The sequence below is a fragment of the Chaetomium strumarium genome, assembly GCF_033439665.1.
Source record: "Chaetomium strumarium strain CBS 333.67 chromosome Unknown B0T15scaffold_1, whole genome shotgun sequence".
Lineage (NCBI taxonomy): Eukaryota > Fungi > Ascomycota > Sordariomycetes > Sordariales > Chaetomiaceae > Chaetomium > Chaetomium strumarium.
Genome location: NW_026944429.1, coordinates 4515057 through 4540332, shown reverse-complemented (window position 1 = coordinate 4540332; position 25276 = coordinate 4515057). Strand labels below are relative to the sequence as shown.

At 54.4% G+C, this 25276-nt stretch overlaps 9 protein-coding genes across 9 annotated transcripts; 5 read left to right on the top strand and 4 right to left on the bottom strand.

The window, feature by feature from the left end:
• Positions 1-3477: 3477 nt before the first annotated feature.
• On the top strand, positions 3478-5412 carry B0T15DRAFT_47216 (uncharacterized protein). The gene is made up of 2 exons (XM_062865991.1): positions 3478-3523; positions 3931-5412. Exon 2 carries the CDS (start codon positions 3967-3969, stop codon positions 5242-5244), a length of 1278 nt encoding a protein of 425 aa, XP_062726513.1. The 5' UTR covers positions 3478-3523; positions 3931-3966; the 3' UTR covers positions 5245-5412.
• Positions 5413-10238: 4826 nt separating this feature from the next.
• Positions 10239-11005, top strand: B0T15DRAFT_489389 (uncharacterized protein; the record flags this gene model as incomplete). Its single annotated transcript, XM_062866594.1, has 3 exons — positions 10239-10545; positions 10631-10814; positions 10900-11005. The coding sequence occupies 3 exons, from the start codon at positions 10239-10241 to the stop codon at positions 11003-11005; spliced, it is 597 nt and encodes a 198-aa protein (XP_062726512.1).
• Positions 11006-11758: 753 nt separating this feature from the next.
• Positions 11759-12591, top strand: B0T15DRAFT_47086 (uncharacterized protein). Its single transcript, XM_062865988.1, has 2 exons — positions 11759-12406; positions 12489-12591. Exon 1 carries the CDS (start codon positions 12053-12055, stop codon positions 12374-12376), a length of 324 nt encoding a protein of 107 aa, XP_062726511.1. The 5' UTR covers positions 11759-12052; the 3' UTR covers positions 12377-12406; positions 12489-12591.
• On the bottom strand, positions 12559-13855 carry B0T15DRAFT_47107 (cora-like Mg2+ transporter protein-domain-containing protein). Its single transcript, XM_062865989.1, has 4 exons — positions 13731-13855; positions 13329-13638; positions 13150-13260; positions 12559-13041 (listed from the first exon to the last, which is right to left on the bottom strand). The coding sequence occupies exons 2-4, from the start codon at positions 13605-13607 to the stop codon at positions 12691-12693; spliced, it is 741 nt and encodes a 246-aa protein (XP_062726510.1). The 5' UTR covers positions 13608-13638; positions 13731-13855; the 3' UTR covers positions 12559-12690.
• A 54-nt stretch (positions 13856-13909) lies between these two features.
• B0T15DRAFT_47069 (uncharacterized protein) lies at positions 13910-15338 on the bottom strand. Its single transcript, XM_062865987.1, has 5 exons — positions 15040-15338; positions 14747-14968; positions 14447-14676; positions 14120-14381; positions 13910-14045 (listed from the first exon to the last, which is right to left on the bottom strand). The coding sequence occupies exons 1-4, from the start codon at positions 15176-15178 to the stop codon at positions 14187-14189; spliced, it is 786 nt and encodes a 261-aa protein (XP_062726509.1). The 5' UTR covers positions 15179-15338; the 3' UTR covers positions 13910-14045; positions 14120-14186.
• Positions 15339-15876: 538 nt separating this feature from the next.
• Positions 15877-16876, top strand: B0T15DRAFT_507368 (uncharacterized protein; the record flags this gene model as incomplete). Its single annotated transcript, XM_062867641.1, has 5 exons — positions 15877-15919; positions 16026-16061; positions 16109-16207; positions 16295-16560; positions 16685-16876. The coding sequence occupies 5 exons, from the start codon at positions 15877-15879 to the stop codon at positions 16874-16876; spliced, it is 636 nt and encodes a 211-aa protein (XP_062726508.1).
• A 1682-nt stretch (positions 16877-18558) lies between these two features.
• On the top strand, positions 18559-20042 carry B0T15DRAFT_47034 (putative pheromone protein). Its single transcript, XM_062865986.1, has 2 exons — positions 18559-19773; positions 19842-20042. The coding sequence occupies exon 1, from the start codon at positions 18711-18713 to the stop codon at positions 19770-19772; it is 1062 nt and encodes a 353-aa protein (XP_062726507.1). The 5' UTR covers positions 18559-18710; the 3' UTR covers position 19773; positions 19842-20042.
• Positions 20043-20299: 257 nt separating this feature from the next.
• Positions 20300-21649, bottom strand: B0T15DRAFT_426360 (uncharacterized protein). Its single transcript, XM_062865648.1, has 2 exons — positions 21114-21649; positions 20300-21029 (listed from the first exon to the last, which is right to left on the bottom strand). The coding sequence occupies exons 1-2, from the start codon at positions 21524-21526 to the stop codon at positions 20600-20602; spliced, it is 843 nt and encodes a 280-aa protein (XP_062726506.1). The 5' UTR covers positions 21527-21649; the 3' UTR covers positions 20300-20599.
• An 805-nt stretch (positions 21650-22454) lies between these two features.
• B0T15DRAFT_489383 (NOL1/NOP2/sun family-domain-containing protein) lies at positions 22455-25178 on the bottom strand (the record flags this gene model as incomplete). The annotated part of the gene is made up of 11 exons (XM_062866593.1): positions 22455-22985; positions 23037-23091; positions 23142-23319; positions 23372-23459; positions 23517-23651; positions 23712-23826; positions 23883-23952; positions 24008-24077; positions 24133-24181; positions 24233-24269; positions 24341-25178. 11 exons carry the CDS (start codon positions 25176-25178, stop codon positions 22455-22457), a joined length of 2166 nt encoding a protein of 721 aa, XP_062726505.1.
• Between the last annotated feature and the right edge of the window lie 98 nt (positions 25179-25276).

Sequence of the window (25276 nt, the reverse complement as noted above, 5' to 3'; positions counted from 1 at the left end):
TCTACTTCATAGATGCAGCCTGGAGCTAATGTTTGGCTTGGGATTGTGCCTTTCGTGCTGAACGCAAAAAGGGGCGTCGGTTTAATCTCCAGTGTGCACACCGCTCCTTTTTTGCCATGAAGCAGCCCGGAAAGGCGACCGCACTCCGTAGACCGCTGGGCGAGAAGCATGGCTGAGCTCTACCAGCATCTACCCTGTATCTTTAGACAAACATCCATGAACAGTGCCAGCTCAGCTAGAGAGGCGTGGCTTTCCATCCTGTTCGTGGGAGAAGGGAAGACAACAGGAAAACACCCACCCAACCGCAAGAGTAGTACAGCGTCTCGGGGGAAGGGAAAAGAGATTGCGCCCCCCTAACAGAACTGACGCGGCTTGCACTCGCAGTTGCTCAACGGTACGCCGGAATGCCTCAAATACAGTGAGTGGTTATGAAGCTGCACTCACAGACTACCAGTGTGTAAGCTCCTTCCCCAGCCATCTCTAATCCTTCGCATGGCGGACGACCAACAGAGCAATTTTGAATAGTGGGTTGTGGAAGTCGAAGTGCTCACACCGGGGAACTTCTGAGACGGAAGAGGGAGGCAAGGGGGTGCCGAGGAAAAAGGGCGCGGGGCCAACGCCTCAGTGAAGCAGAGGATTCTACATGAGGTAGGTACTTGCAGCAAGACCTACAGCCTTTTTAGGCGTCAAGCTGCCTCGATTGGGGCAGTGTGAACCTCCTGGTGCGTCCACCAACCGCAGACAGCAAAGAGACAAACAAGGCAGGGACCGCCATACTGGTTCGTACTAGTACCTTAAGAAGCTAGGTAGTCGGCTCACTGGGTCCCCCAAGCTAAACAAATAAATTCATCAGTGCAAATCCAGCAGTTCTAAGAGAAGATGGAGACATCAGAGCCAGAACGTGCGGTGCCCTAGTCATTGGGACAAACCACCCTGCAGGACTCTCCGAGACGCGGGCTGAGACGGGAATATCTAGGGCGGACGGACCTGTGGTGTGGGTGGTCCGCAGAAGCGCCCGCTAATGTGCATGAGCGCCGGTGGTAGCCTTATAACAAGCGTCAACCATAGGGGGAAGAAGGACATCATGCTGGCAATTCATGAGGCGCGCAAGCAGAACAGCACTTGGCGGACAGGTAGCGTGTCGAGGGCACCGACAGCCGGCTAACGAGACAGGTTGCGCTTGCTTGATGATCGGGTGAGGAACTAAAGTAGGTTCTCTCTACTCGTTGACTCTACTGTATTCTGCAAGATTTGCTCTCTGGTCGACTTTGGAGGCTGAATTAGATGATGGCTATCAGAACGGCACTATAGGGAAACCCCGGAACGGTGAGCCGGCGTGACGACAAGTCAAATCTTGGTGGAAGCTTGCGGCTTGCCAAGCTGCTCTTCCCCGATTCAGAAGGAGGATTTTGATTCGTTGGCCGAGGGAATCACAGTGAGAGAACTGAGACCTACAGTATGCGTCAAATTTCGCTGCGGGTCTTAGCGCTAACTGCAAGAGAGCCCTCCGTCGTATGTGGCCACCTCGCCCATCCTGTCATGCAGGGCCCTAATGAGGTCCCCCAGCTGCAATCTGTTGCGGCAAACATACACTAATGCGCTTTCGGCGGGCCCATCACCGCCCGCCCTCATTTGTGGTTCGGGGAAGGAGTTGGCGTGTGAAGAAGTTCTGTGTTAAGTTGTTCTCTCGCTGATTCTCCGCTTCGGTCCCATGTCCTTTTCCTCTCTGACGTTGCACCACATTGGACGCCAACTCGATGGCTGTCAAAGCCGCATTTGGGTGGCCCTCTCTGAAGCCGTATCGCGGTAGCTCTCTACGTGTAGTATTTCCGCGCCTCCTCTTTTCACATTTTTCTCATTTGCTGGGACCATTTTGGTCTCCGCGCAACTCGACGGCCAGCGACTGATGGCCAGCGCTGAGCCGCGATATGATTGGATACCGACAGAATGGTAGCACTGTGTGACACTGTGGCCGGGGTAAACTTCTGACTTGATTGGAAACGTCCGCAAATGCCAAGAGACTGTTGGTTCGAAGGATAGTAGCCCAGGTGGAGCACCACACTCGAACAGCGTTGCTCCTTCCTTCTGTATGCACAAGGCCGTCTTGGGTAGGTACCTAGGCATTGACACCTTGCGGGGTTTCGGGGGCCGTTCTCCTCTCCGTTTCTCAATCTGCTGATGCAACCCAGCCGACGCAGAGCAAAGCCCCCTGCGATTGTCAAAGCATGGCCCTACTTTGAGTTTTCAGTCGTAGGGAGGTATCGTGGTATTTACGTTCCTCCCAACGCTTTTGTGCGAGTTATGCGGATGATGAAGCTCTGGCCAGCTATCATTTTCAAAATCGGACAGTGGAAGAGCAAGCGACAGCGCTGGAAAGTTTGCTGCCAACCGCACCTTGCAGCTTCGAATCGGGGCGCATCGAGGCAAGACAATCAGCTAGCCAATACAGGTTAGCCAGCCTGTCATACAGGAAAGGATCTTTCTCGAGCAAGCCGAGTCCAGGCTCAAGCCTCCACTTGGCATGACAGAACAGAGTGCCAGCCGCTTACTCCGTACCTTATGTCTTTATCCTGCGGTCTTCCAAATGAGCTGGCCTTTTGGTACATCAAGAATGCAGAGGTAAACTGGCAAGTCACAGAAATGAAAGTTCCGTCTTTTCGCACTAAGAGGTGGGCAATACTCAGGCGACAGATCCTTGCTCATCCGGATCATGCCGTGACATTGAGTCCGGGTACTCAGTCGGGGCAACTGGGGGGATCAGGGCCGGAGACCGCCGCATGGGGTCATGAATGCCTCCTCTTCCCCCCGCGAAGTTTATCCGAAACTCTCCCTCGTCCGACACCTTGATTATGCCAGGGATTCTCGTCACCACCCTTCTTCCCTGCGATGCTTCCCCTCCCTCACTCGCTGAAGTTAGGGCGTTTGTCATTCGAAACTCAAAGTGTGCATGACAGACAGTGGCGTCGCATCTTGTATTAGGGATACAGGACTCCAACTTTCGGTCAGTGTGCATGGCTGGCTAGGGCGTGCCAAACCACAGTCTACTGCCTCTGTGAAGCTGGCGGCGGGGTTCAGCAACTTTGCCGCGAGGGGTCTAGAGGCCACCCAATATTTGACTTCGATCCCTTTCTGCACGTCTTACAGAGCGTTTCCAATCACAAGGCTGACCGACGCCCGGGGTCGCCCCTGACCCGTCCCGAACCACGACGGTGAAGGCTGTATGTACTGTACATACCTCGACTCGACGGCTGGCCGCGTTCCGCGCCAGTCAGATGATCTCCAGAACCAACCCCCCCGGGCCTCATTTACCTCTGAATCGCCAGCTTCCTGGTCCCTGAACAGGACTATCGGCATCGCTGACCGCCAAAATCGGATCGTCTTGCAGTCGAGCTAGGCAGAGTCTGACCAGTAACCTCTTCAGCCGACCGGCAACAGTCCTCATCGCAGTGATCAACATCAGTATTCCCAGGGCGGCTGGCCAGCTTGAGTTTGCGGAGGCCCATACTATTTCCTCGGTACTTAGGTATGTACTGTACATACATCTGCTGTGCACACCACCTCCTGCCATCAAACCGGGTCATCCCTGACGGGCAGAGCACCCGGCGGCTCCCAGAAGCGGCTTGATAGGCGACCATCTCCGCGCGGTGCTCAATCCAGTCAATCACAGGTGGCCCCAGTCAGCTATCCATACACGGACGTAACGAGAACGGCAGGCAATATTATCTGTCGTCTCCCTCGCAGCCACAGTCTGCCACGCCAACAACACCATTATAAGGACCGGGGATCAGTCCCTTCTCCGGCGTTTGTCCCGGAAGAAACCTGCCTCTTGGTCATTTCAGCGGACACCATCCACGCTACGAACCACCCAAGTTCCGTCCTTACCTACCGGCAACCTCATCACTCAAAAGGCTCTTTTCTAAGTTTTCTTAGCTACTCGCACCGAGTCATAGACTCCCAACGACGGTCATGTCCTATCGCAGCATGGCTTACAACTACGACGTGTACTATGCGTCTCCTATGCCGACCAACCAGCAGCTGGGGACACGCTCTGCCTCGGTATCATCGAACTCTTCCTCAGCCTCGTACTCGTTACCGTACAGCAACGGCAATGCCCATCATCATGGCAGCATCTCGCGAACAATGTCACCCGCGTCCGGCATCTCCGACCCGGGAGCAGGCCTCGCGATGTACTCAAGGGGGCATTACTCGGGGCCGTCGCACCAGCATTCACCGGCGTCTCATCCGGTTCAGCCTACATCACTGACGAGGGGCCAGTCCCAGTTTCTTCAAGCGCAGGCCGCCCTTGCGTACCCTCTTTGTTCGCCAGCCCCAACTCCAAGACCGGTTTCACGAGCGTCTCCGTACGGCGGCTACCCTGCCGCCACTCTGCCACAACACACATCTCCCTTGTCCTACCACGCCTATGCTCCCTTATATCCGTCCTTCGCTGTTACGACGGCCTACCAACCTTCGCCAGACCTGGTACCATACCACACGCCGCCGCTAAGTCACAGTCCGCCCGTGACGCACCACCCAGAAGTCCCAGAGAAGTCTCACTTGCAGCTTCCGGAAAAGGTCATTAACAAGATCCGGACGTATCTCACGTGGGACGACTGCCGCAGGGCATACCAGGTCTCTCGATGGTTCAGGGACAACTTCCACCCGAACATGCTCCCGGAGGACGAGAAGACGGCCGGCTTGCTGAACGAAGAGAAGAACCGCAAGCTCGAGAACTGGTCCGCTTGTTACCACTGCTTCACCTTCAAGGGACTTGAACATTTCGAGCTGTCACCTTTGCGCGGCATGACCAAGAAAGACTGCGACGATGCTGAGCAGTCAAGGACAAGCCTTTCGCCGCCTCACACCCCCGCGCCGCCGACTTCAAACCCACACTACGACCCAAGCCTAACGGGGACGAGCCTCAAGCTCGCGGCTGCAAGAAAGGCTCGCCTCCGCGATAGCAGCACGTCGAGCGCCGTCACCGGCAGCGGCAGCGGTGGCGATGGCTCATACATGGACCAGCGGATGAAGGAGACCTGGCGCGTCCGGCGCTTCTGCATCGATTGCGGCCTCCGGAATCGGTGGTACCGTCCCGGCGATGTGATCGAGCTTCGCAAGCCCCTCGAGCGCGGACAGGGCTACTGGGTCTGCCGCTGCTGGAAGTTTCACCTGCGCCCTGACGCAGTCAGATGCGAAGATTGCAGTGCGCATATCCCCCTCTCGACGCGCGCGCGGAGAAGGTGAAAGCGCCTCGGTGGCACCAATGAATACGAGTGCATCAAGAGGCTGGCAAAACACGGGAGAGAGGCTCGGGATTTAGGGTTTCTTTTTCTCCTTTTTTCCCTCTTTCTTTCCATTTGAGAGTCCAGCTTCCATCAACCGATCATGTTCGGTAATCTCTCCTTAATAAGTGTCGTTGGAATTTGTGTATCCACCACTTGTCTGGCTGTTTGAAAAATACAGTTCGATAGGCCTGTTTGATAGACGATGCTCTAGTCGGCGCTATACAGGATTTCATTTTCCTTCATTGACAAGAAACTGGCGTCCGATCCTGGCGTTACATCTCCATCGATTATCAGATCAGTCTTGCGTTCCCGGTACCCCTTCCCCTCCCCCGTTCACTTGGTCAATGGCGAGCGGGGGTTGAACGGTGTCGCCACAGTCAGGGGGCCAGAACAGAAGAAGAAAACCACGTCCAACAAGCAAAGCAAACAATCCAGCCATTGAATTGGACGGTTGCAGAAATTTTCCCAAACCTGGTTGCCTGCGTCTACTGTTAGGCGGTTGGGTTTGGGTAACGTCTGATGTCCCCATCCTCTTTCCCTGCCCCCCTTCCTCTAGTCCCGTCCGTTCGCGGCAGAATCGAAAGACGAATGAGTCGAAACACCTGCTGCACCGGTGAGCAAAATAGCGCCAACCGCGCGCCAACAGACATGGAAGTCCTCTAAGCTATTGTGTGTGTGTTGGCGAAAACTACCGCACCTCGCTGTCTCGCCGAGGTCCCGACAATGTGGTAGTCAATCAGCTCGAGACTCTGATTGCTGCTTTGGGTGTTGTGCAGCGGCACGGCCGAGGAGGAAACCCGGCTGTGAGGCAGGCCAAAAAAAAAAAAAAAAAAAAAAAAAAAAAAAAAAAGGGGAAAAAGAGGAAAAAGAAGAAGAAGAAGAAAACAGACATGTCATATCTCTGTCCTTGTCGCTCCTCAGAGATCAACTTATCAAAATGAGTGCGACGAATGCATGGCAGTAGTGTAATGCAAGTTAGCGCTTAACACTAGTAACATGTGGCTGAGGTTACCATCTGCAGCCACTCAAGACTCGACACATACACTATGTATGTATGTACGTTAGTATGTGACGGAGAAAGGCTGAACACCCGCCGCTGTCGACCCCTTTGTTTGGAGACTGGAGAGATGCAGTGGATCGAGATCGAGAAATCAGGACAGGGCAACTGCATTCTGTCATCTCCTTTTACATAGTTACCCTGGATGATTCCATCACCCGTCAATCAAGTCAGGGTGACAGTGGCCGTGACGCGCAGGGGAGGGGTACTACTCCCGAGGAGGGAATGGTCGCCGAGAATGAGCGGGGGCAGTGGGGACCAGGGACGGGGAGAACGGTTCGTGGAGCTACTGCGCGAGCTACTGCACAGGTGTGTGGGAAATGACAGGTCCGGATAGGTTGCATGCAGCCATCTTGGTTGTCGATGATGCCCAACAACCCCCCCTACCCCCTTTCCCCCCAACGGCGCCCCGGAGTCGGGACACATGTGAGCCGTCAGTGGAGTGTTGAATCGCCATCTGCAGGGGTTTACCGTTTAGGAAACGGTAAAGGAGCAGGTCCACTGAGTAAGTACAGTACATATCGTAGTTACCTTCAGTCGAGATGTGATTGGTGGTTGGAAGACTGCCATGACCATCCCCTCTTTGACTTAGTTACTCCTTCCACCGACTAGTTAGGACTGCACAGCATACACCTGTATGCGGCTGTTTCCGCCCGGTTGACTCCTCAAGTTATTCAAACGAGCGTCAAGACCATCATTGGATAGAGCACCTCGAGCATGATGATGTGTCCCGATGGACTGCCCGGCAACAATGTCTCGTTCATCACAATCTCTCGGATAGGCAAGCAAAGTTTGAGCACAAGGGATGCCTACCTTACCTAACCTGCCGAGCCACCAAAGGAGGGTACCTATTCCGTACCTAGGGTCCTAGGTACGTATTCACCACACGTTGTTGCCCTCTGCACCGTTCCCCTGCAATCCCTGCTTCCCAACCAGCCCCTTCGAGACACGTTTGCAAGATGCCAAGGAGAGCTCCTGTCTGTCTGACGAATTGACGATGCTCATCTGCAGGATCATGGAATGAGGTGTCGGCGGGCTGGGTCCCGCAATGCGCAACAAATGACGGGCGCTCCTTTCTCCCGTACATTAATAAGCGCTCTCAGATACGGTAACATGCTCCTCGCTCAGTACTGTCTCGGATGATGAGCGAATTCTAGAGGTGTCCAGACCGGGCCAGTGAGGGTCTGAACTAAAAAGGAACCATAGGTAACGTTTTATCTGCTGTGAAAGGTACCTAGTGAGCGGATGGGAGCATCTTGATCGGCCCCACGATCCGAAGCCGGGGCGAATGGGTATCACCGGTACGGAGCACGTAGCACTCAGGAAGTCGAGAGTCAGAGTCAAGATAGGATGAGAGGTGTGGATCGTGTTGGATCGGCGCTGGATCACTTTTTTGTTTTCGTCCGGGAATGCGACCCGAAGCCGGGAGAGGTAAATCTGCTGACCTTAGGGGGCCTGGCCGCGGGCCTTTGATAAAGGTGGGCCCGGACCTGATCGTTATGTGCAGGGTTGACTGTAACATGATTCCAATCGGCTGCGGGTCGGTGGAGCATGGAGCGGAATTTGACGATGCGCTAGGGTAAATAACAATTTCTATTCTCGGTTTCCAAGATTCATTCAGCCGAGAAGGTTTGTTCTCCATCGCGGTCCGATGCCCCCGCTGCCCGATGATGGAAATTCTTGTATCTTGTCACAATGACACGCCGCTGCCACTCGTGAGACTGACCACAATAGCTTTGGATGTCGGCCCAAGATCACGGTCTTAGATGTGGGAGCGCCCCTGAATGCCTGATATTTTCGTACAAGGTCGGCTCTGGGAAGGCTGCTCTTCTCAGAGTTAGAGCAGGAAGGAGGCAGCATGACAAGCTCCGAAAGTTGAAATGGCTCCCCGTTAGGTGAAGATTAATTATCATCTTCCTGACCTCCTTTCTTGTCTTCCTTATCATCTGCTTTATCATTTTTCATATCCTGATAGATTATCTCCTTCTCATTTTCTTCCACTGTTTTCTCTTTCCTCTTTTTCTCTCCTCGTTCCCTCTTACTCTCACTCTTTCCTCTCTTGCTTTTATTTCCTTCTCATTTCAGTTTAATTTCACTTGCTTGGATCGTAGCTGATTGGTGTACGGCTTTCTTGATGCTGGGGTGGAGGCTCAAGAGGTGCCCAATGGCCTCCAGAAGAAAGCTATTTTTCTGGAAGTTTGTATCTATGAGTATGAAAGAATCCAGCCCTTAATGCTCTGGGAATCGCCTATGCTCTTGAATACACCTCGGTAATGCTCTGACTCAAGACCTCTGCCTGTGCCCACGGGCTACCGGTAGTCATTCTCCTAAAGACCATGCCGGCTTTTCAAGTTTTGAAAACGGCACACTGGCCGGAACAATACGGCAAGGGACTAACCGGCCACTATGCATATTCCTCTTGACTCAGTCATCGGACCTTCAGCCGAGATAAACTTATTGTAGTCCGAAATCATGTGAGTTCAAAGACCCTTCTGTAGAGAAAGAGAACTTTAGCCAAATTGAGCCTATCGTCTGAGGTGAATTCGGCGTAGGGACCAACTGAGTGGCCACTTGGAACTTCCAAGTCAGTGTCTGAAATCGTAGATGGTCACGTAGTCCTGTTGGTGACGACGGTCCCCAGGCGTTGTTTTGTCAGCAGGCCTTGATAGTATGTTATGTCAGGTACAATCCCCAACTACCAGTCGCCATCATTAGGTTGACTATCACCGCTACGAGGGGAGTCTATTGCCCAGCATATCTTGCTAAGTTTTATCACCACAACAATAAATGTTAGAACAAGAGTTCAATTCGCTTGCTGAAAGAGGTTCGGCATCAACGAGGAAGTCTTGCACGATTCTCCATCAAGGCTCCATCAAGGCACTCAGGAAAGGGTTGCAAGACAGGAAAGGGTTGCAAGACAGGAAAGGGTTGCAAGATTCCTTCTTCCAAGATACAGAGGCCACCAAGAATTGGGCGTTCACTGCTGTTTGGTATGCATCATGATCTAGGTTTTGCTGGCATCAATACCCAATGGCTTACAACACTGCGCCTGGAAACACACGAAACCATGCAATAGAGGACAGATATGTAGTGGACTTGACTAATAACTACAGTGTAACTAGATGGAGCCATAGCAACACAGCATCCTGACATTGCCTGGTTGAGATCGTGTCAGGGGACACATACTAGTACATAAGAATCTATAAGCTGTACTATTCACTTACCCAATAAGACGAGGACTCCCTACTGTCACCGTTAAGGATAGATACACGGCAGGACAGATAATACTGGGACGGAGATGATGGGACGGAAATGATGGGACGGAAAATGATGGGACGAAGGCATGATGGGACGGACACATGCCGTCTGATCACCGTGGCTAGGATCACAGATACAGTTATAGTAACCCCTGAGTAACACTTACAACCGTTTCAACCCCCTCAGCTGTACAACTCGGCAGCAAACACTCGACTGCTCTGCCACGATCGAGCATCGTCTTAGTTGTCTGACCGCGCGACGGGGCCAGAGTTGCACATCTGTCACCTGGCAGGGGTTAACACATTCCACCACCACGACCTCCCGGCGGCGCAAGCGACAGTTGGCCTTCTGTCACAGTGAGCAGGCTCCGGCACGGCGGTGGCTGTCACACGTAGCAGGAAACTCTGTGAACCCTGTAAACCGGCGGAGCTGCGGGCGCAAAGGGGCCGCAGCTTCTCGGCGGGGGGTGTGGTATAAAGACCCGCTCTGAACGCATCAGTGATCCATTTCCTCGAAAGAACCCTTTTCCTTCCTTCCTTACAACAGAAGCCGCCTTTTTCCAACCGACCTCCGATTCTCCCAAACTTCTAAGCACCCTCTTCCCATCACAGAACTTCACCCCCATTACAAACATCACAATGGTCCTCAAGCGGCGCGAGATCTGCGAGCTCATCGACTTCACCAGCTGGACGGCGGTGCAGGTCTGGATCACGGACGTCATCGACGTGGTCTACAAAGAGTTCGTCGGCGACTACCTCAAGCGCTACTACAGCCAGGGCCTGAAGGCGCCCCAGGGCGGCAGCGCTCTCAAGCAGCAGTTTGTCGGCTTCGCCGCCGAGTACGAGCGCATGGTCAAGCGCCGCGTCGAGGAGATGGAGAACGGCGTCGCGCTCCCCGCCGTCAGCCTCCTGCCGAAAGCCCAACGCCGCAACGTCAAGCGGCACTGTAAGTTGGAATTGTAAAGAAAAAAAGAGAAAGAAAAAGTCACTCCTAACCGCCCCTGGGCTGCCCGTCGGAAAATTACCTTTAGGGAACCTTGTCCAGCACTATGAGCACTTCATCATCGAGGCCGTGGCCAAGGATCGCTTCCATGCCCGCCACGAGCCCATGGATGCGGAGAGGAACCATATCTCCACCAAATACTGGGCCGCCGATCCTGCCGAACTCTTCGGCAGAATGTACGAGCTGACCGAGGCCCTCGTATATAATTACTGGTACGTGCTGTGTTGTGTTGTGCCATGGGTCATTCCTTTTCCCCGTCCCTCGTGAACTGACGGGGCTTTTTGATTTGTTTTTCAGGAAGCCGACCACCGAGGACTGGGACTCGGACGACTCCGACGTTCCCTATACCGACGTGGCTGATTTGCCGGGCACCGACGAATACAGGGGCACGGATATGCACTAGATCCCTCGCCCCGGCGTCAGGTAAGTAAGTGGTGACTGGTGTCTTTCAGCATTCCTCAGCTACGGTCCAGGTTCTAATCTCGCAGAGTTTGAAGACAGCTTTTAACCCTCTCGAATTGGCTCCAATGATGGAAAGGTTCACACGGTTTGAACTGCTCGGAACGGAACTTTGAAGATGGTTACTATGGTATCGTCGCGAGCTAATGGCTCTGGAAGATGTGTTCTTGCAGCAAATCGGGTCATAGCAGAATCATACAATTGAATTGGCAGGAGAATTTAATACATCCTTGTCGGGAACTAAACCGCGGGAGTATCCCGCTAAGGTCTTCCTGCCCAGCAAACAGCTCAACGATGGTCAGTTAACAGGCGAGGCAGCGTTGATACGGTATATTGCACAGGATGGACTTTCAGACTCTACCGCTGCCAGACGGGATGAAGTAGTAGGATCTGTGTCAACCCAGCAGTCTGTAAAAAGAGGATGAAAAGCTACGGTTGATGCAGTCATGCAAAGCGACAACCATTATTAGCGTCCAGGGGCTGAGCCTGCAAGCCATGGCAGCTGGGCCTTTTTAACGTTCTGGCAGTCAGCATCAGCACGGAAGAAATCAATCGCCGAGAGTGTTGGACGTGCAGATCTGCTTCGACCGCTCAGAACTATGAGTGGTCCACGCTCCTCAGCCGGAGCGCAGAACTGCTGCAGTGTGGAAGGGAACCGTTCTCGTAGACAAGACACCGGGACAACCCCACGAATCATGTGAGCTTCCTCTGTGCTGTCTTAATGACGGATCGGCGGTGATCGACGGTGATCGTCGAGCGAGCTGAGCCAGAGCCACACGCTCCGTGATACCTACAAACCTCAACAAGGCTGAGGTCTGATTACCCTCCTACCTAACTATAAAGTATAAAGCGAGCACTCATCTTCCGTCAACCTGCCCTCGTTGCATCCCATCGGACAAACATACAAGAACCAGAGAATACCCCCTCACATCTCGCTCTCTTTGAAAAACCCACATATTCAAAAAGAAGACGAAAAGAAAAAAAAAAAAAAATGAAGCTCACCCTCACCGCTCTCCTACTGGCCCCTCTGGCCCTCGCCCTCGACAACAGCCAAGCCCTGCCCGAGCAAGAGCTCTCCGACAACTCTGTCGCCGCGGGTCTCGCCAGCTCCGATGTGGCGGCCCCCAACAAAGCGAACAAGCCGAATGATGATGCTGCCCTGATGAACGCCGCCGCGGTGGTATGCCCCGTCAACTATCCGTACTACTGCGCCTCCGCCGACCTCTGCTGCCCGTACAACATCTGCTGCAGCCGGCAGTGCTGCGCGCCCGATGCGCAGTTCTGCTCTAGCGGGCTGTGCTACAGATACAGCTAGGTTCCATGGATTTTTAGTCCGGCGCAGAAGGTGGGATGCTTCGTTCGTTTTCTTTCACCCTTCCTGCGTTCTGGTTAGTGGCCAAGACTCTAATACTAGATTTTGGCGACAGACATTACAGGTTATCTTTCGTCTGGCGATCTGGAGTGTATGTTCCCTTCCTGGATGGAAACTCGTTAGGGCACAGTTAGAGACGGGGAGGAGCGTCGAGAGCATTCTGAATATCAATGTTCCCGCATGATCCTAGTTATACAACGACGTAATAACTCGATAGTCGTAAAGTCTGCTCACAACGTGTTGTGCATTCTCCCAAGTTACACCGTATGACTGTCATCCCTTCTCCCCTTCTCAGCCGACGGCGGTGCTGCCTTGCGATCGAAGACAAGGTGGAAGAGATAGCCCAGATAGAGCCATTTGCTCGCCGGGAACGACTTCCGCTTGTTCGCTCCCTCCTGCCGCAAGTGCTGCGCTCGGTCTCGCCATTGCGGGCTCGGGTCCAGACGCATGCTGTCCAGGGCTTTGCCGAAGAGATGCCGGCGGATAAAGACGGTTAAGAGCTGCAAGTTGAAGACGATGGCAAAGGTGATGACGCTCAGGACGGCAGTGGCAACGAAGAAGGATCCAAGCGACGTGCCTTCCGGGAGGACATTCATGCCGTAGATCGTCTACGAATGCAAGCATTGTCATTAGCAGTTTGTCGTCGTAGACATACCTATGGAGGGCAGAACGAGCAAGGAAGGGGGATTGTCTCGGACTATTTGGGGTTTACGAACAGCCACGAAAGACAAAGGGAGGTATGCAATGGTGACGAGGGTCAAGAGGCGAATGTTGCCGTTCTGTTCCGAAGAGAAACGTGCCTCGGCTACCGATGAGGCTGAGAAAAGCTATGTATGGTACAGACAAGACTCTTAGCAGTCTATTAAATTAATTCAAAACAGAGGACTTGACTTACACCGTTGTTTAGACTCTCAATCTCCTGGCGCTTTCGTTCGATTCTCGCCCGAAGTTCGTCCAGTATCGCCCTGTGCTCGTTGAAGAGATCTTCCTGTATCTGGTTCTCGGACTCTCCAGACCGGCTGTGGGAGTCCTCGTCGATCGATCTGATCATCTCCTTGAGTAGACGGACCGTTCCCGAGATATGGTCATCGAACACTCGCAGTGACTGGAGGGCCCAGAAATACCTTCTGGCGTTGGTGAAGCTACTGTCATCAAAAAGAAGATTCTGTCCCATCTCCTCGTCGAAGATAACAGTGCTCTAAATCCTCAGACGGGGACGATCTTCGATAAGCTGGTGCACGGGGAGTCGAGTAGTTGGGAGGGGAGGCGAGCCATTAGTAGATGACTAAGGACTTACGGGGAGGCTTGTTTGCTCTTCTAAGAAATCTAAGACCCTCTTCCACTCCGACCAGATCCATCCCAGGTTGATTCTTAGTAGCGCGACTGCCCATAGTAGAGGCCCGTCCGTAAGAGGGTATAGGGCACCGAAAGTGACGAACAAAGATGGACCCGATCCGCGGCGATACCAGAAAATGGTAAATCTTTCCTCCCGAATATATTTCGAATTTGGGCCGTGGACACCGCCGAACAGTCCGGCCGGGGATAGAGGCGCTAGGTCCTCCGCAGGCCTTTTCGTTGTCACCGCAAAGTATGGCACAGTGATGGAGCCTGCCTGCCCAGTCATGGTAGGGTCAGCGACCGAAGGACAAGGATCGAACCGAGATCAAAGTTGAGGCAGTTACGTACCGTGATGCCGTTTTCGCCGAACTCAAGTATGTGAGACCCGACGTAGACCCGGTCGCCAACGCGTCTACTAAGGTGTCTCCTCAGTGCAGCATATATGAAGTAGCCTGCGCCGGTGAGAAAAATAGTTGCTAGAGCACTTGGGGTAAAGGCTTTGACAGATCTTGACTGTACGGTAAGCACAAGAACTTGAACAACAAGAGACTAAGTGCGTGGATGAATGGGTTGCGCACATGTGCCTCGTATATGATGAACTCGCGGATCGCTACTCCAGCATACCGGTTAGCACCTGCACCCCTACTCACGACTTGCAACGGCATAGGGCCCTACCCCCCTGAAGAGAGCCTGACGGGAGTCGGGGGTATTATCACTAGTCTCTAAAGTCGTTCCGCCCTCGCGGTCAAAGTCGATCACGCAAAAGGCATCATCCCCGTTTTTAAAAGGGATCCCTCTTCTGAATGAAAAGTCACGCAGCGATCGTAGTACGTTGTCGTGGATAAACTTGGCCGCGGGATCCGTGAGGTCGTTCTCCGCAATACTACCTCCACCACGTACTTGGTCTTGAAGTAAGTTAGTAACTACCTACCTTAGATATTGTACCAGAGTCAGAGATATCACACTGGAACCTACGCGTGTGGATCCGTTGTGCGAGGAGTTCGTCGGTCCAGGCGGCTCTCCAGGGGGCTCTCCACCCTGGAGGTGTGCACACAATGCCACTATGTTGCTCGCTTCCCTCGTCGTTATCCTGCTCGCCTTTCTCGTCGTTATCCTGCTCGCTTTTCTCATCGCTATCCTGCCTATTGTCGTCGACGTCTCGACCAGAGCCGTCGTCATCCGAAGTGGCATCCGACACTAGAGATGTCAGCCTGACAGTGCGACTTTTTATTCATGTCACTCGGGCAACAGAAGAGCTCATGACTTGCCTTCCGGGGGATCTTCAACTCGTGCTTCCTGATCCCCCCGGATGCCGTACAGCTCTTGCAGGATGCGGATTTCATCCTGCTGAACTCGCTGGAGCTGGGAGATTAATTCCCTTGCTTTCGCCTCGCTGACAGCAGCCATATCAATCGAACATGTGAAAATCTCAAGAAGACTTGTCGTGGTCTGTGGACGGAGTCTCGAACCGATTTGCGCGAGAAAGAGATCAAGGGCCAAGGCCACCACGTTGCAGCTGAAAGGCAAATTGTTTTGGGCGGGGAAGAGCAACGGCGGTTTCGCTGCGATGCAAATCGCACGATCCTTTCTCATTGGTGAGGACCAAGTGGTTGCATGCGAGCTGAATCGATGCGGCTCCCCAACTTCCCATTCAGGCAGCAGCAAGAAGTACTAATAGTAGGGTGACTTCTTTCATAAGGTAGGCTGCGGCGGCTACCTAGTACCATAACCTACCTAGGTAGGTACGTGAACCAGAAGATGCATCACCGTCCTCACCAAGAAGAGCATGTCATTGTCGCCCTTGTCTGAAACAAAGACCACTGTGAAGGCCTCCTGCCGCCTCCATTTGAGATGCTGAACGGCCTGGATCCTTTGACCTGGACAAGGGCATTGAGGTTGTTCCCAGCATGAACAAGGTATCGTCTGATTCTAATCTCGTGCCGAACAGCATTTCAAGTCCCGAGTCCAACGTGCATCCTCTTCCGAGTGCTCTTCTACCACCACGCAGCGGCAGGGACACAAGCATTGCCGAGCCGTCACTTTCAGCAACAATTGAAATGTTGGGGGAATTCTCATACCGTAACCGCACCTTGACAGAGGCCGACATGCACAACCAGCTCGCACAGATAGAGCCCCAGCGCTCGATGGGTAAGCGATGGAACCTCTCTACAATCAATTCCAAGGTTCTGCGTTGCTTCAAGGCAGCCTGCAAGCAACGCCATAAGGAGCGCTCGTTCGTAGTCCAAGGTTTCAGAAAGATCCCTTCGACTGCCGCACTCCGAGGACGACTGTATGTCACTAACGCATCGACCCCATCCAGCTCAACGGCCTCTCCAGGCCCGTCGACGGAACCAAGACCTCAGTTGCTGCCTCTAGTGCAGCGAGTCCCAACGTCGATCCAAGACCACGAGGCGGATCATCAGTCCCAGAAGCAAGGTGAGTTCGCATGCCGCTCCATAGATCGCCCAACAACAATCGCCAGCCTCAACAGGAAGAAGCACTATGCCTACGTCACAAACCCAGCTAACCACCCGCAGTGCTTGGTTCCTGGGGGCAAGGTAAGGCTAGACTCTGCTGCCGCGGTGCCGATAACGCCGACCAACAAGGCTTACGTTGCGTACCGGTCCGGTGCCGGCAGCGACACGCAGGCGGGACACGCCCTCCGTCTGTGTCCCTTAGCACCACCAGCACCTGTCATCAACGGCGCAGGCACACAGCTTACACGCCCAGAGGGCAAGGAGGTAGGCGTAAGTGCGATAACCGCCCAGCCACAAACTCAACACGTGGTGGTAAGTGTCATGCGGAAACAGCGCCAGGCCCCTGTCGCACAACCGCTGGGCCGGGGCACACCCGGAGTGTCCATGGCCAGCAGCAGCAGCAATAGGCTGCCTCTGATGCCGTCCACGGGCACAGAGAGTGGCGACGACAGAAGGACACTGCCCAGTCAGCGGCGGCGTGGAGAAGGAATGCGTCATCCTAAGAATGCAATGGCCGCTGAGATACACCCCACCGGACCAACGCAGCGGATGCAGCCACCTGCTGCTCATGTCGCGTCTCCTCCGCCGCCTCCAAAGCTTCGCCGGAAGCCGGGGTGCCGGGATTTGAGGGCGACTTATGTAAGGGACGCGGGAGCAGAGGTTTAGTTGCTGCTGCGATTACGCACCCCTCGATGGTCCTTGCTTTCTGTTTTCTGTTCGTGCAGGGTAGACGGTAAGCAGATTGCCAACTGCAGGCAAAATGGTAGAGCACGTTCTAGTTGCTCTGAGTTGGCTGAGCTGCTGGAGAAAGGCATAAAGTTCGGGTATTCATTGTAGAATGAGAAACTAAAACCAAAAGTTGATAGAGTATTTAGTAGGTCATTAGTCTGAGTTGGCACACCATCAGTAGTACTACTTCATAGACAAAAGTAACCGTTACAGACTTCCAGATACTTTGCTCCGTGTGACACGACTGGGTCTCGACTGTCCACCCCGATCCACAGTAAGTTCCCTTTGCCGTAGCTTTTGGTCTTCATGAGTCCCAAGTGGGGCTTGAGATGTTTGTCCGAGTCAAATGATAAGCAAGGAAATGGCATCCTATCCTTTCTGGTAAGGGCCGCGAAGAGGTTCGGGGGTGAGTTCATGTCTGGATTCCCCCAATCTGCAGCACTGAGCGGCAGGGGGTTACCGGTTCCCGAGCCGAAATCAAAGATCGATTGTGGGGAGCTGAGATCTCCTCCCGTGGGGTACCCAACCTAAGGTACGTATCAAGAAGTGAACTGCTCTGCTGAGTCCGGCTTGAAATCCCAGGGGTTGAACAGTCGGAGCCGACGGGACCATTGCTTCTTCGTGTCACCGTGCTTGAAAGGGATTCGATCCTTTTCTGTCCTCAATAGACCCTGTTGGCGGCAGAGGACGAGCTGGACAAGACCTGGCGGTTAAGTCCGAGGCGGGACACCACCACCCGTTCAGGGTGCTGAAGAACGCTGCGGTTTGATGAGAACTTCAAACCCAGCTTCTGCAATGGGCTGCAGGTCTTGGACGGAAATAGAAGCATGAAACGCAGTGTATTCTGGCCCTGTAACACCTACTCTTCTTCAGACTGGGAAGGATGAGATCAAGATTACTGTAGTGCAACCACCATGTGAGAAATGTACAATCATCTCGCGGCCACCGCTCTTGGAAGCCTCAAGTGCCCGTAGCCCGTTACAGCTTTGCTGCACGTTTGGGTAGGCACACACGGTATCCTCCCACAAATTCTGCCCTTTGAAGCTGGTTGGTTGTTCTGTTCCATCAATAAGCCACACCTTCCTAAAAGGGGTTTGAATAAACACTCAATAAGGAGACACTTGCAAGACAAACACCAAGAAAACAGTCAGCCACCCCAACAGATCTGCCGACGAAATCAGGTCTAGAATGTCCCGGGTATCGAGTTCTCATCCCTAGCCGAGCAGTTCTTGTTTAAGGGGTTCGCCACCGACGCTGTAGTCATCCTGGAATGCTTTGTCGCCAGAAGAAAAGGCGTCCTCGGCTACGAGGCACACAATTTCCTATTCGGGGTCTGAATAGGCCTTTGCTAGGAGCAGCCGCCAGCAATGGAATCTTAGTCTCGACGACACTTCTCTTTTTGTTGCGTTTGTTCGAAGGCCCTTTCTAGACTGCCAGGATGACCGATTCTCGTCGGTGCCGATGGAGATGATGGGTTGCTGTTCTGCAAACTTCGCGCCCGAGAGTCTATAGTCCATTGACACAATAGACTCAACCCTCCTGAATAAGGGGGCCCCCCTCTTACACCTATAAAAAAGACACCATCCTCGACCTTCCACCATCGCATCCTACCGTTCCTCTCCTTGCCCCGTACAAGTCAAATCATAATACGAAAGGGTCGTCAAGATATTCGTTAACCCAGAATACACACATACCTTCACTCAGACAAGCCTTCCCTTCTCGCCTCCGAGATCATGAAGTTCACCCTCCCCCTTACCCTCCTGTCCGTGGCCACCTCCGTCGAGGGCGCCGCCGTGCAGGAGGCCGACAAGCGCTGGTGCTCGACCCCGGGCCAAGCCTGCGACACCGTCAAGCGCGCCGCCGATGCCTTTGCCGCGGCGCTCAAGCCGGCCCCCGGTATCGCCGCCCGCGACGACTCCTCGAGCGAGACCGCCAACGTCGCCCGGCGCCAGCTCAACGAGCTGGCCCTCGCCATCGCCGCCAGCCAGGGCAACCCGTCGGCCTACTACAGCGGCCTTCACTTCCCCTACCCCATCACGGGCCCGACCACTACCACCGCCACCTCGGACGAGGAAGGAGGGTCGAAGAAGCGCGAGGCGGAGCCCTGGTGCACCCAGTTCCTCGGCCAGCCGTGCTGGAAGAAGCGCGCCACCCCGATCACCCAGGAGCAGGAGTCCAAGAAGCGCGAGGCGGAGCCCTGGTGCACTCAGTTCCTTGGCCAGCCGTGCTGGAAGAAGCGCTCCGACGGCTCCGACGAGGTCGAGACCGAGAAGCGCGAGGCCGAGGCCGAGGCCGAGCCCCAAGGGTGGTGCCATCAGTTCCTGGGCATGCCCTGCTGGAAGCGCTCCACGGAGTCGTCCGGCCTTGCCGCGCGCGAGGCGCAGAGCTGGTGCCAGCAGTTCCTGGGCATGCCGTGCTGGAAGCGCGACGCGCCGGCCGAGGACAAGCGCATGGCGGACCCCATGTGCAGCAACTTCGTCGGCCACTCGTGCTACAAGCGTGACGGCTCGTCGGCCGCCGCCGAGGAGCACAAGCGCTGCACCGAGCAGGGCGGCTCGTGCTGGCAGGCCAAGCGCGCCGCCGCCGCCGTCATCAACACCATCGACGCCGGCAACGCCCAGCGCGTCAAGCGCGAGGCCGACCCCCAGTGGTGCCGACAGTTCCTCGGCCAGCCGTGCTGGAAGCGCGCTGCCGAGGCCGAGGCGTCTTGCTACACGCCCGACGGCATGTGCACCAAGGCCACCCGCGACCTCCACGCCATGTACAACGTCGCCCGCACCATCATCGAGGCCTAAAGTCAGTCACGACTTTTCGATTCTTTTCTCTTTCTCTTCGCTCGCAGTCTCACTGACGCGTTGAGACAGATGGCCGACCCCCCCTTTTTTCCCTTCGCACTGCTTTTCTCTCCCTCTTTCTCGGGGCCAGCTTCGAATGATCTATAAAAGGGAGTAAGAATGGACGGCGTGGATGGCGTCGACGACTCTGCTTCGCGGGTGTATATTGGCACATAGACAGCAGCACCTATCCCGCACGCAAGAAAAACAACCCAAGCAAAAGCATCACCACCACCGTGTTTTCATTTCTCGATTCGGTGTGTTGGATAACTCCACCCACCGCGGGCAGCGTACCGGATCTGCCTGCTTTTGTTCATCACGGCGCTACCACGGTGTAGGCGCATTTGTACATCATCGGTCCAAGGGTGGGTGGGAGCTTGAAAGAGCAGGACCGGCGGGATGGTCTGGTTTTTTTCCGTATATAGTTGTTGGTTAGCTACATGAAATTCGATTGAGCCCTGAGTTCATAACATACCTGGTATCTTGCTGTGCCAGGTGACTCTCGTCGAACCTGTCCAAGTGATTGAAGCCCCGGTATATTATGTGTTCGCCTGTATTGTGCCAGACACAGCCCGCAGCGGTAGCTGTGTTGAAGAACAAGCTCCGCAGACATATATATTCTCCACAGTAACCATGCATCTTGATCAAAGGCGAGGAGAAAAAGCAGCCCCCGAGGGAGAATATGCTTCGCTGAGCTAGCTGCCTTGTTTCTAACGCAAAATCCACCCCCCAAACCGTAGGTAAGCTACCCAGACACTGGAAGACATACGGGGGCCCTGCGGTTCCATTCACATCAACAGCCTCCAAGCACCGAGCAACAGCGCGGCAAAGCCGGTACACACGCCCATGAGCCACTGCAGCGTCTGGAACTTGACCTGCTCGAGCTGCTGTCTGAGCGCGGCCGCCTCCTGCTCGATCTTGGTCTCGGTCTCCTTGATCTTGAGCTCCTGCGACACGGCCTCCTCGCGGATGCGGCCCTTTTCCAGGTTCAGGTCCAGCCGCACGCTGGCCTGCGTGCGCCCGATCTCGTCGCGCAGCCGGCTGCTCAGCTTGGCGATGTCGTTGGTCAGCTTCTCGTGCGCCGCCCGCGTCGCGTTCGACTCGGTGCTGTCCGCCGAGAGCAGCTCGCTGCGCAGCTTGGCGAAGTCCACTTTCTGTGTGTACGTGGTCTTGGCCGCTTCTTCGCGCGGCACCATGGTGCGCGTGAGGTTCTGGATGCTGTCATTTGGGGAAGGGGGATTTGTTTAGCTACGTATGACAGGAAAGAGGGGAGGCAAAGCAAGCAGTTGGATCCTGACTGACCTCTCCTCGATCACGTCGTTGAGCACCTTCATCATGGCGACAGACTGCTCTTCTGTGAAGCCCTCCTCTTGCAGCCGCTGCACGAAGCGGAGGGTGTCGAAGTGGTGGTCACGTCTCCGCGGCGCGGAGACGTGGAATGAGCGCCGGAGCACTGGGTTGCGGGCGACGCTGGTGGGACTCCTCCTCGGCCGGGTGATGGTGTTGTCTCTCATCAAATCCCTCATGGGCATCGTGCCGGCCGTATGAATTGATTTCTTCGACGATTGCTGCCATACTGCTGCTCCACTTGTTGTGCTCCTCGCTTGCTGGAAGACGGATACGGATGCTCCGGGGATGCTCGATGCTGTCGAGAGCTGGCTGGTCCAGCTCAGGCGAGGGAGCAAGAATCGCGGGACGCTCTGAGTCGCGTTCATGATAGCCAATGTGGCTGTTATGTATCAGATATCTTGATGTCTTGTCAACGTGTTAAAGGAGGAGGCATAGAATATCAAAGACTCAACCGTGTCTTTTTTTGCTACCTTCAGGCTTCAAGTTTGCTAATTGGGATCATCTGAAGTTGACCTTAGGCTCGGCTGCACGCGGCGATGCGGTCGGTCCGTGTTCGGATAGCAGCCACGTGCCCGGCCCCACAGCAAAGCCCCACTTGCATCTTTCATAAAACTCCAGAAAAAATCCGGCCCTTTGATTCTTTTCCTCCTTTCTTTTCCATGAACAACGCAAATTCCAACATTCTCGGAGCTAGCTCGATGCGATTTACGAGGCCCCCGGCTGCTTTACGCAGTCGGCCGTGGCCCAGGACCCAAGTCGTAGGTTTCCGAACAGAATGGAGAAGGACGAAGTCTCTTCGGCGCTCAATCTTGGGTGCGGTTCTTCCCTACTCACGATGGGAAGGGTCGCAATGATTGAACGTACATTTCAATGCAGCCGTAGTCTTGTAATAAAATCGCCCTGTGGAGCTGGTGAGCGCATCTCTGCCTGTCTTCATGATGCTAAAAGTATCAACAATTCAACATGGCACCTGGACTCGAGGATCTATGTGTTTGTCAGATATGCCTGCTTCTGTGGACATCGGAAACAGGTATTTGTATTCCGTACCCTCTGTCTATTGGCGGTGTACTCAGGAGCCAAGGACTTGCGGGTATCCAGTGAAATGCTAAGAGATGATCATAGCAATTGACCCACCAGTTCCTCCAAAGACTTCAGGACTAGGCGCAGTGTAATTCCACCATCCGCCCAGACGAAGGCAGAAGGTGCTGTCTGAATTAGCAGCCTGCCTTGGACTGCTCGCACCAAAGACAACTACTAGTATATACAGAGTACAGCTTGCTACTTGGTGGTTTCCTACTTTTTCTCCTTGGCCTTTGTCTTCTCCTTGACCTTGTTCTTAGCCTTCTCCTTCGGCTTTTCCCCAGCCTTGTCACTGGGTTTCTCCTTTACGGTCTCCTTCCGTGCCTCCGTCTCCTCGGCAGCCTTCTTCTCCTGCCCCTTCTTGAGTGCCCTGGGATCCAGGCCTCGTCTCCTCATAGCATTCCGCTTGGCCCTCTCGATGTAATCCTCATCCTCTTCATCGTCAAACCCGCCGAAGTCGTCCTCATCTTTCTCCTGATCCTCTCCCTCGGCGCCGATCGGTGTCTTGTCGACAACACCATCTTCGTCTCTGTCGCCAGATGTGGTGCTGGCAGCATTCTGGTCCTTCTTGCCGTTGGCCAACACCGCATTGCCTGGGGTGGGGCCAATCTTCTGGAACTTGGCGACGAAGAACCCGTCGACGTTGTATAGGTGTGGGTAGTACCTGCGCGTTAGCTTGAGGCTTGGGTGGAAAGTCTTCCCCATGAAGCTCGTGAAGCCTTCCTTGCCGAAGGGTAGGCCAGTCTAGGGCAAGGTCAGCGTGGTCCTCAACCGCTGCTGACTTGAACGACTCACCTCAACCAGCTTCACATTCGGGCGACGGCTGAGTGCGTAGTTGACGACTTGCTCGCTGCAGCAAGGTTAGTATCGCCTAAAGGGCACGGATAATATCAGGCTCACTTCTCCTCAACCGCAACACTACATGTCGAGTAGACAATGTAGCCGCCGGTCTTGCTTGCGTGGTTGACCGAGTCGATGGCCGCCAAAAGCAGTTGTTTCTGTGTGTGCGGTAATTGTTGGAAGTCCTTCTCATCTCTGTTGGTCTTCACCGAGGGGTCCTTGGCAATAACGCCCGTTCCTGTAACTCGAGTTAGAAACGAGCACCAACATAGAGACTTCTGCGGACCTACCGGAGCATGGAGCATCTAGCAGCACTCTATCGAAGCCACCAATCACCCGAGGAAACTCGCGGGCGTCGTAGTTGCAGACAATGGTATTCTGAAGCGCGCCCGTTAGCCAGAGACATCCAGAAGAGAAGCGGACCGCAGCTCTTACCCTCGCACCAAGACGGTGGATGTTGCCAATTAGACCCTTGGCACGAGCTTTGCTAGGATCGTTCGCGAAAATGACGCCGGTGTTCTTCATCAACGCTGCCATATGCGTTGTCTTGCCTCCGGGGGCTGCAGCCATCTATGGTCGGAAACTGAGTCAGCAGCGCGATAGCAGACGTTGAAGGGTCTAGCAACTCACATCGAGGACACGCTCATTCTCCTGAGGGCACAGTGCCATGACGGGGAGGAAAGAGGAGGCGGCTTGCAGGATGTAATGGCCGGCCAAATACTCGGGAGTGGCACCAAGCGGCACACTTCAGACCCGGTTAGTGTCCGTGATAATCGGAAAATGTGACAATGTAGTGCTTACGTTGACTCGAACACTTGCAAACCAACTTTGGACCACTTGCCCACTGGCTCCAGTGTAACACCGCGGTTTACTACGAGGTATTAGTATTGGAAAGGCCCATTGAATCAGAACAAGCCATGACTGACTGAGCGCCTGCGCAAGGTCGCGGCGATGGGTGCGTAGGGTGTTGGTGCGAATGACCACTGGACGAGCCGTCTGTTCCCCCAGTTAGCCATGGAAGGATTTGAAGGACCTGACTAGGTTGACGCACTTCGTTGGCTTCAAAGAATGCGAACGCCTCCCTGGGTGGGAACAGGTTCCTGTAGTATGTCAGCAATCAATGTTGAGACCTGTAGGCTCTGGGGACGTACATGAGCTTCTCTGCCAAGAATTCATTGTATCCATAATCTATCAATGCGCCGTCAGCCACAACAGTCCTGATTCGTGTTGACCAGCAGGGGCCGGAACGGTGCACATACAGGCGCAGATGTCCTTCAGAAGTTGGTTGGTATACTCGGCCCTGCTCCGTCCTTCCTCGGCGAGGTTCGTAAAGTCTTCCAGCACTCGAATCGTTTCCGTTATCCTGGTCCTCAACATCTGGAGATCAGGTGCCAGTAGACCCTTCGTCTTCGCCGAGAGCTCGTCTGCCTCGTCCTCTTCGCCGAGGATATGAGGCTTGTCCCCGTCAATGTTGGTTTGTAGCGCTTCCTCACGCAGCTCCGCTTCGTTTTCCGCTGCTTCCCTGGCTAATTTCTCGTCCAATTTCCTCGACAGGCCCTCGATGTTGGCGGCTGTCAATTTCTCCTCCCGGTCCTCATCATCATCCTCATCATCAGAGAAGACGAACTTCTCCTTCTTGGCGCCCTCCTGCTCGGAATCGTAGACGGAGTCATCGGAACCAAGGAAGTCGTCACCAAGCTTCTCTTCCAGCTCAGAGTCACTGGCATCCTCCAAGTCGGAAGCGCCGAACTCATCGTCCATCTCCTCATCCTCGTCCGATCCTGATTCCGGCGCAGGTACTTTCTTCGGCTTTACCTTGCCAGATTTGCGGCTATTTACTGATGCAACGGGGCCATTCTTGGTGCCATTGGCTTGTTTGCCCGAGGACTTCGATGCCACGCCGTTCTTGGAAGGTTCCTCACGGCGGGCCTTAGCAGGCTTCTCGAGCTTGGTAGACGTTCGGCGCTTCTTGCTCGAGGGGGCCTCGACGGGGGCATCGTCAACGGGCAGACCCTTTTTCCGCTTGAGGTTGGCGAAGTGTTCTTCCGATAGAGGCTCAGGAGGGCCCTGTTTCTTCATACGACGTCCAACACCCATTTTGGCGAAGTTTGTCCGCAGGCTTCCCGGCGTTTGTGGGTTTTGTTTGCAAAGCAACTGCACTTCTCGCAGCAAAGGCGTTGCAGAGGTCTGGCAAT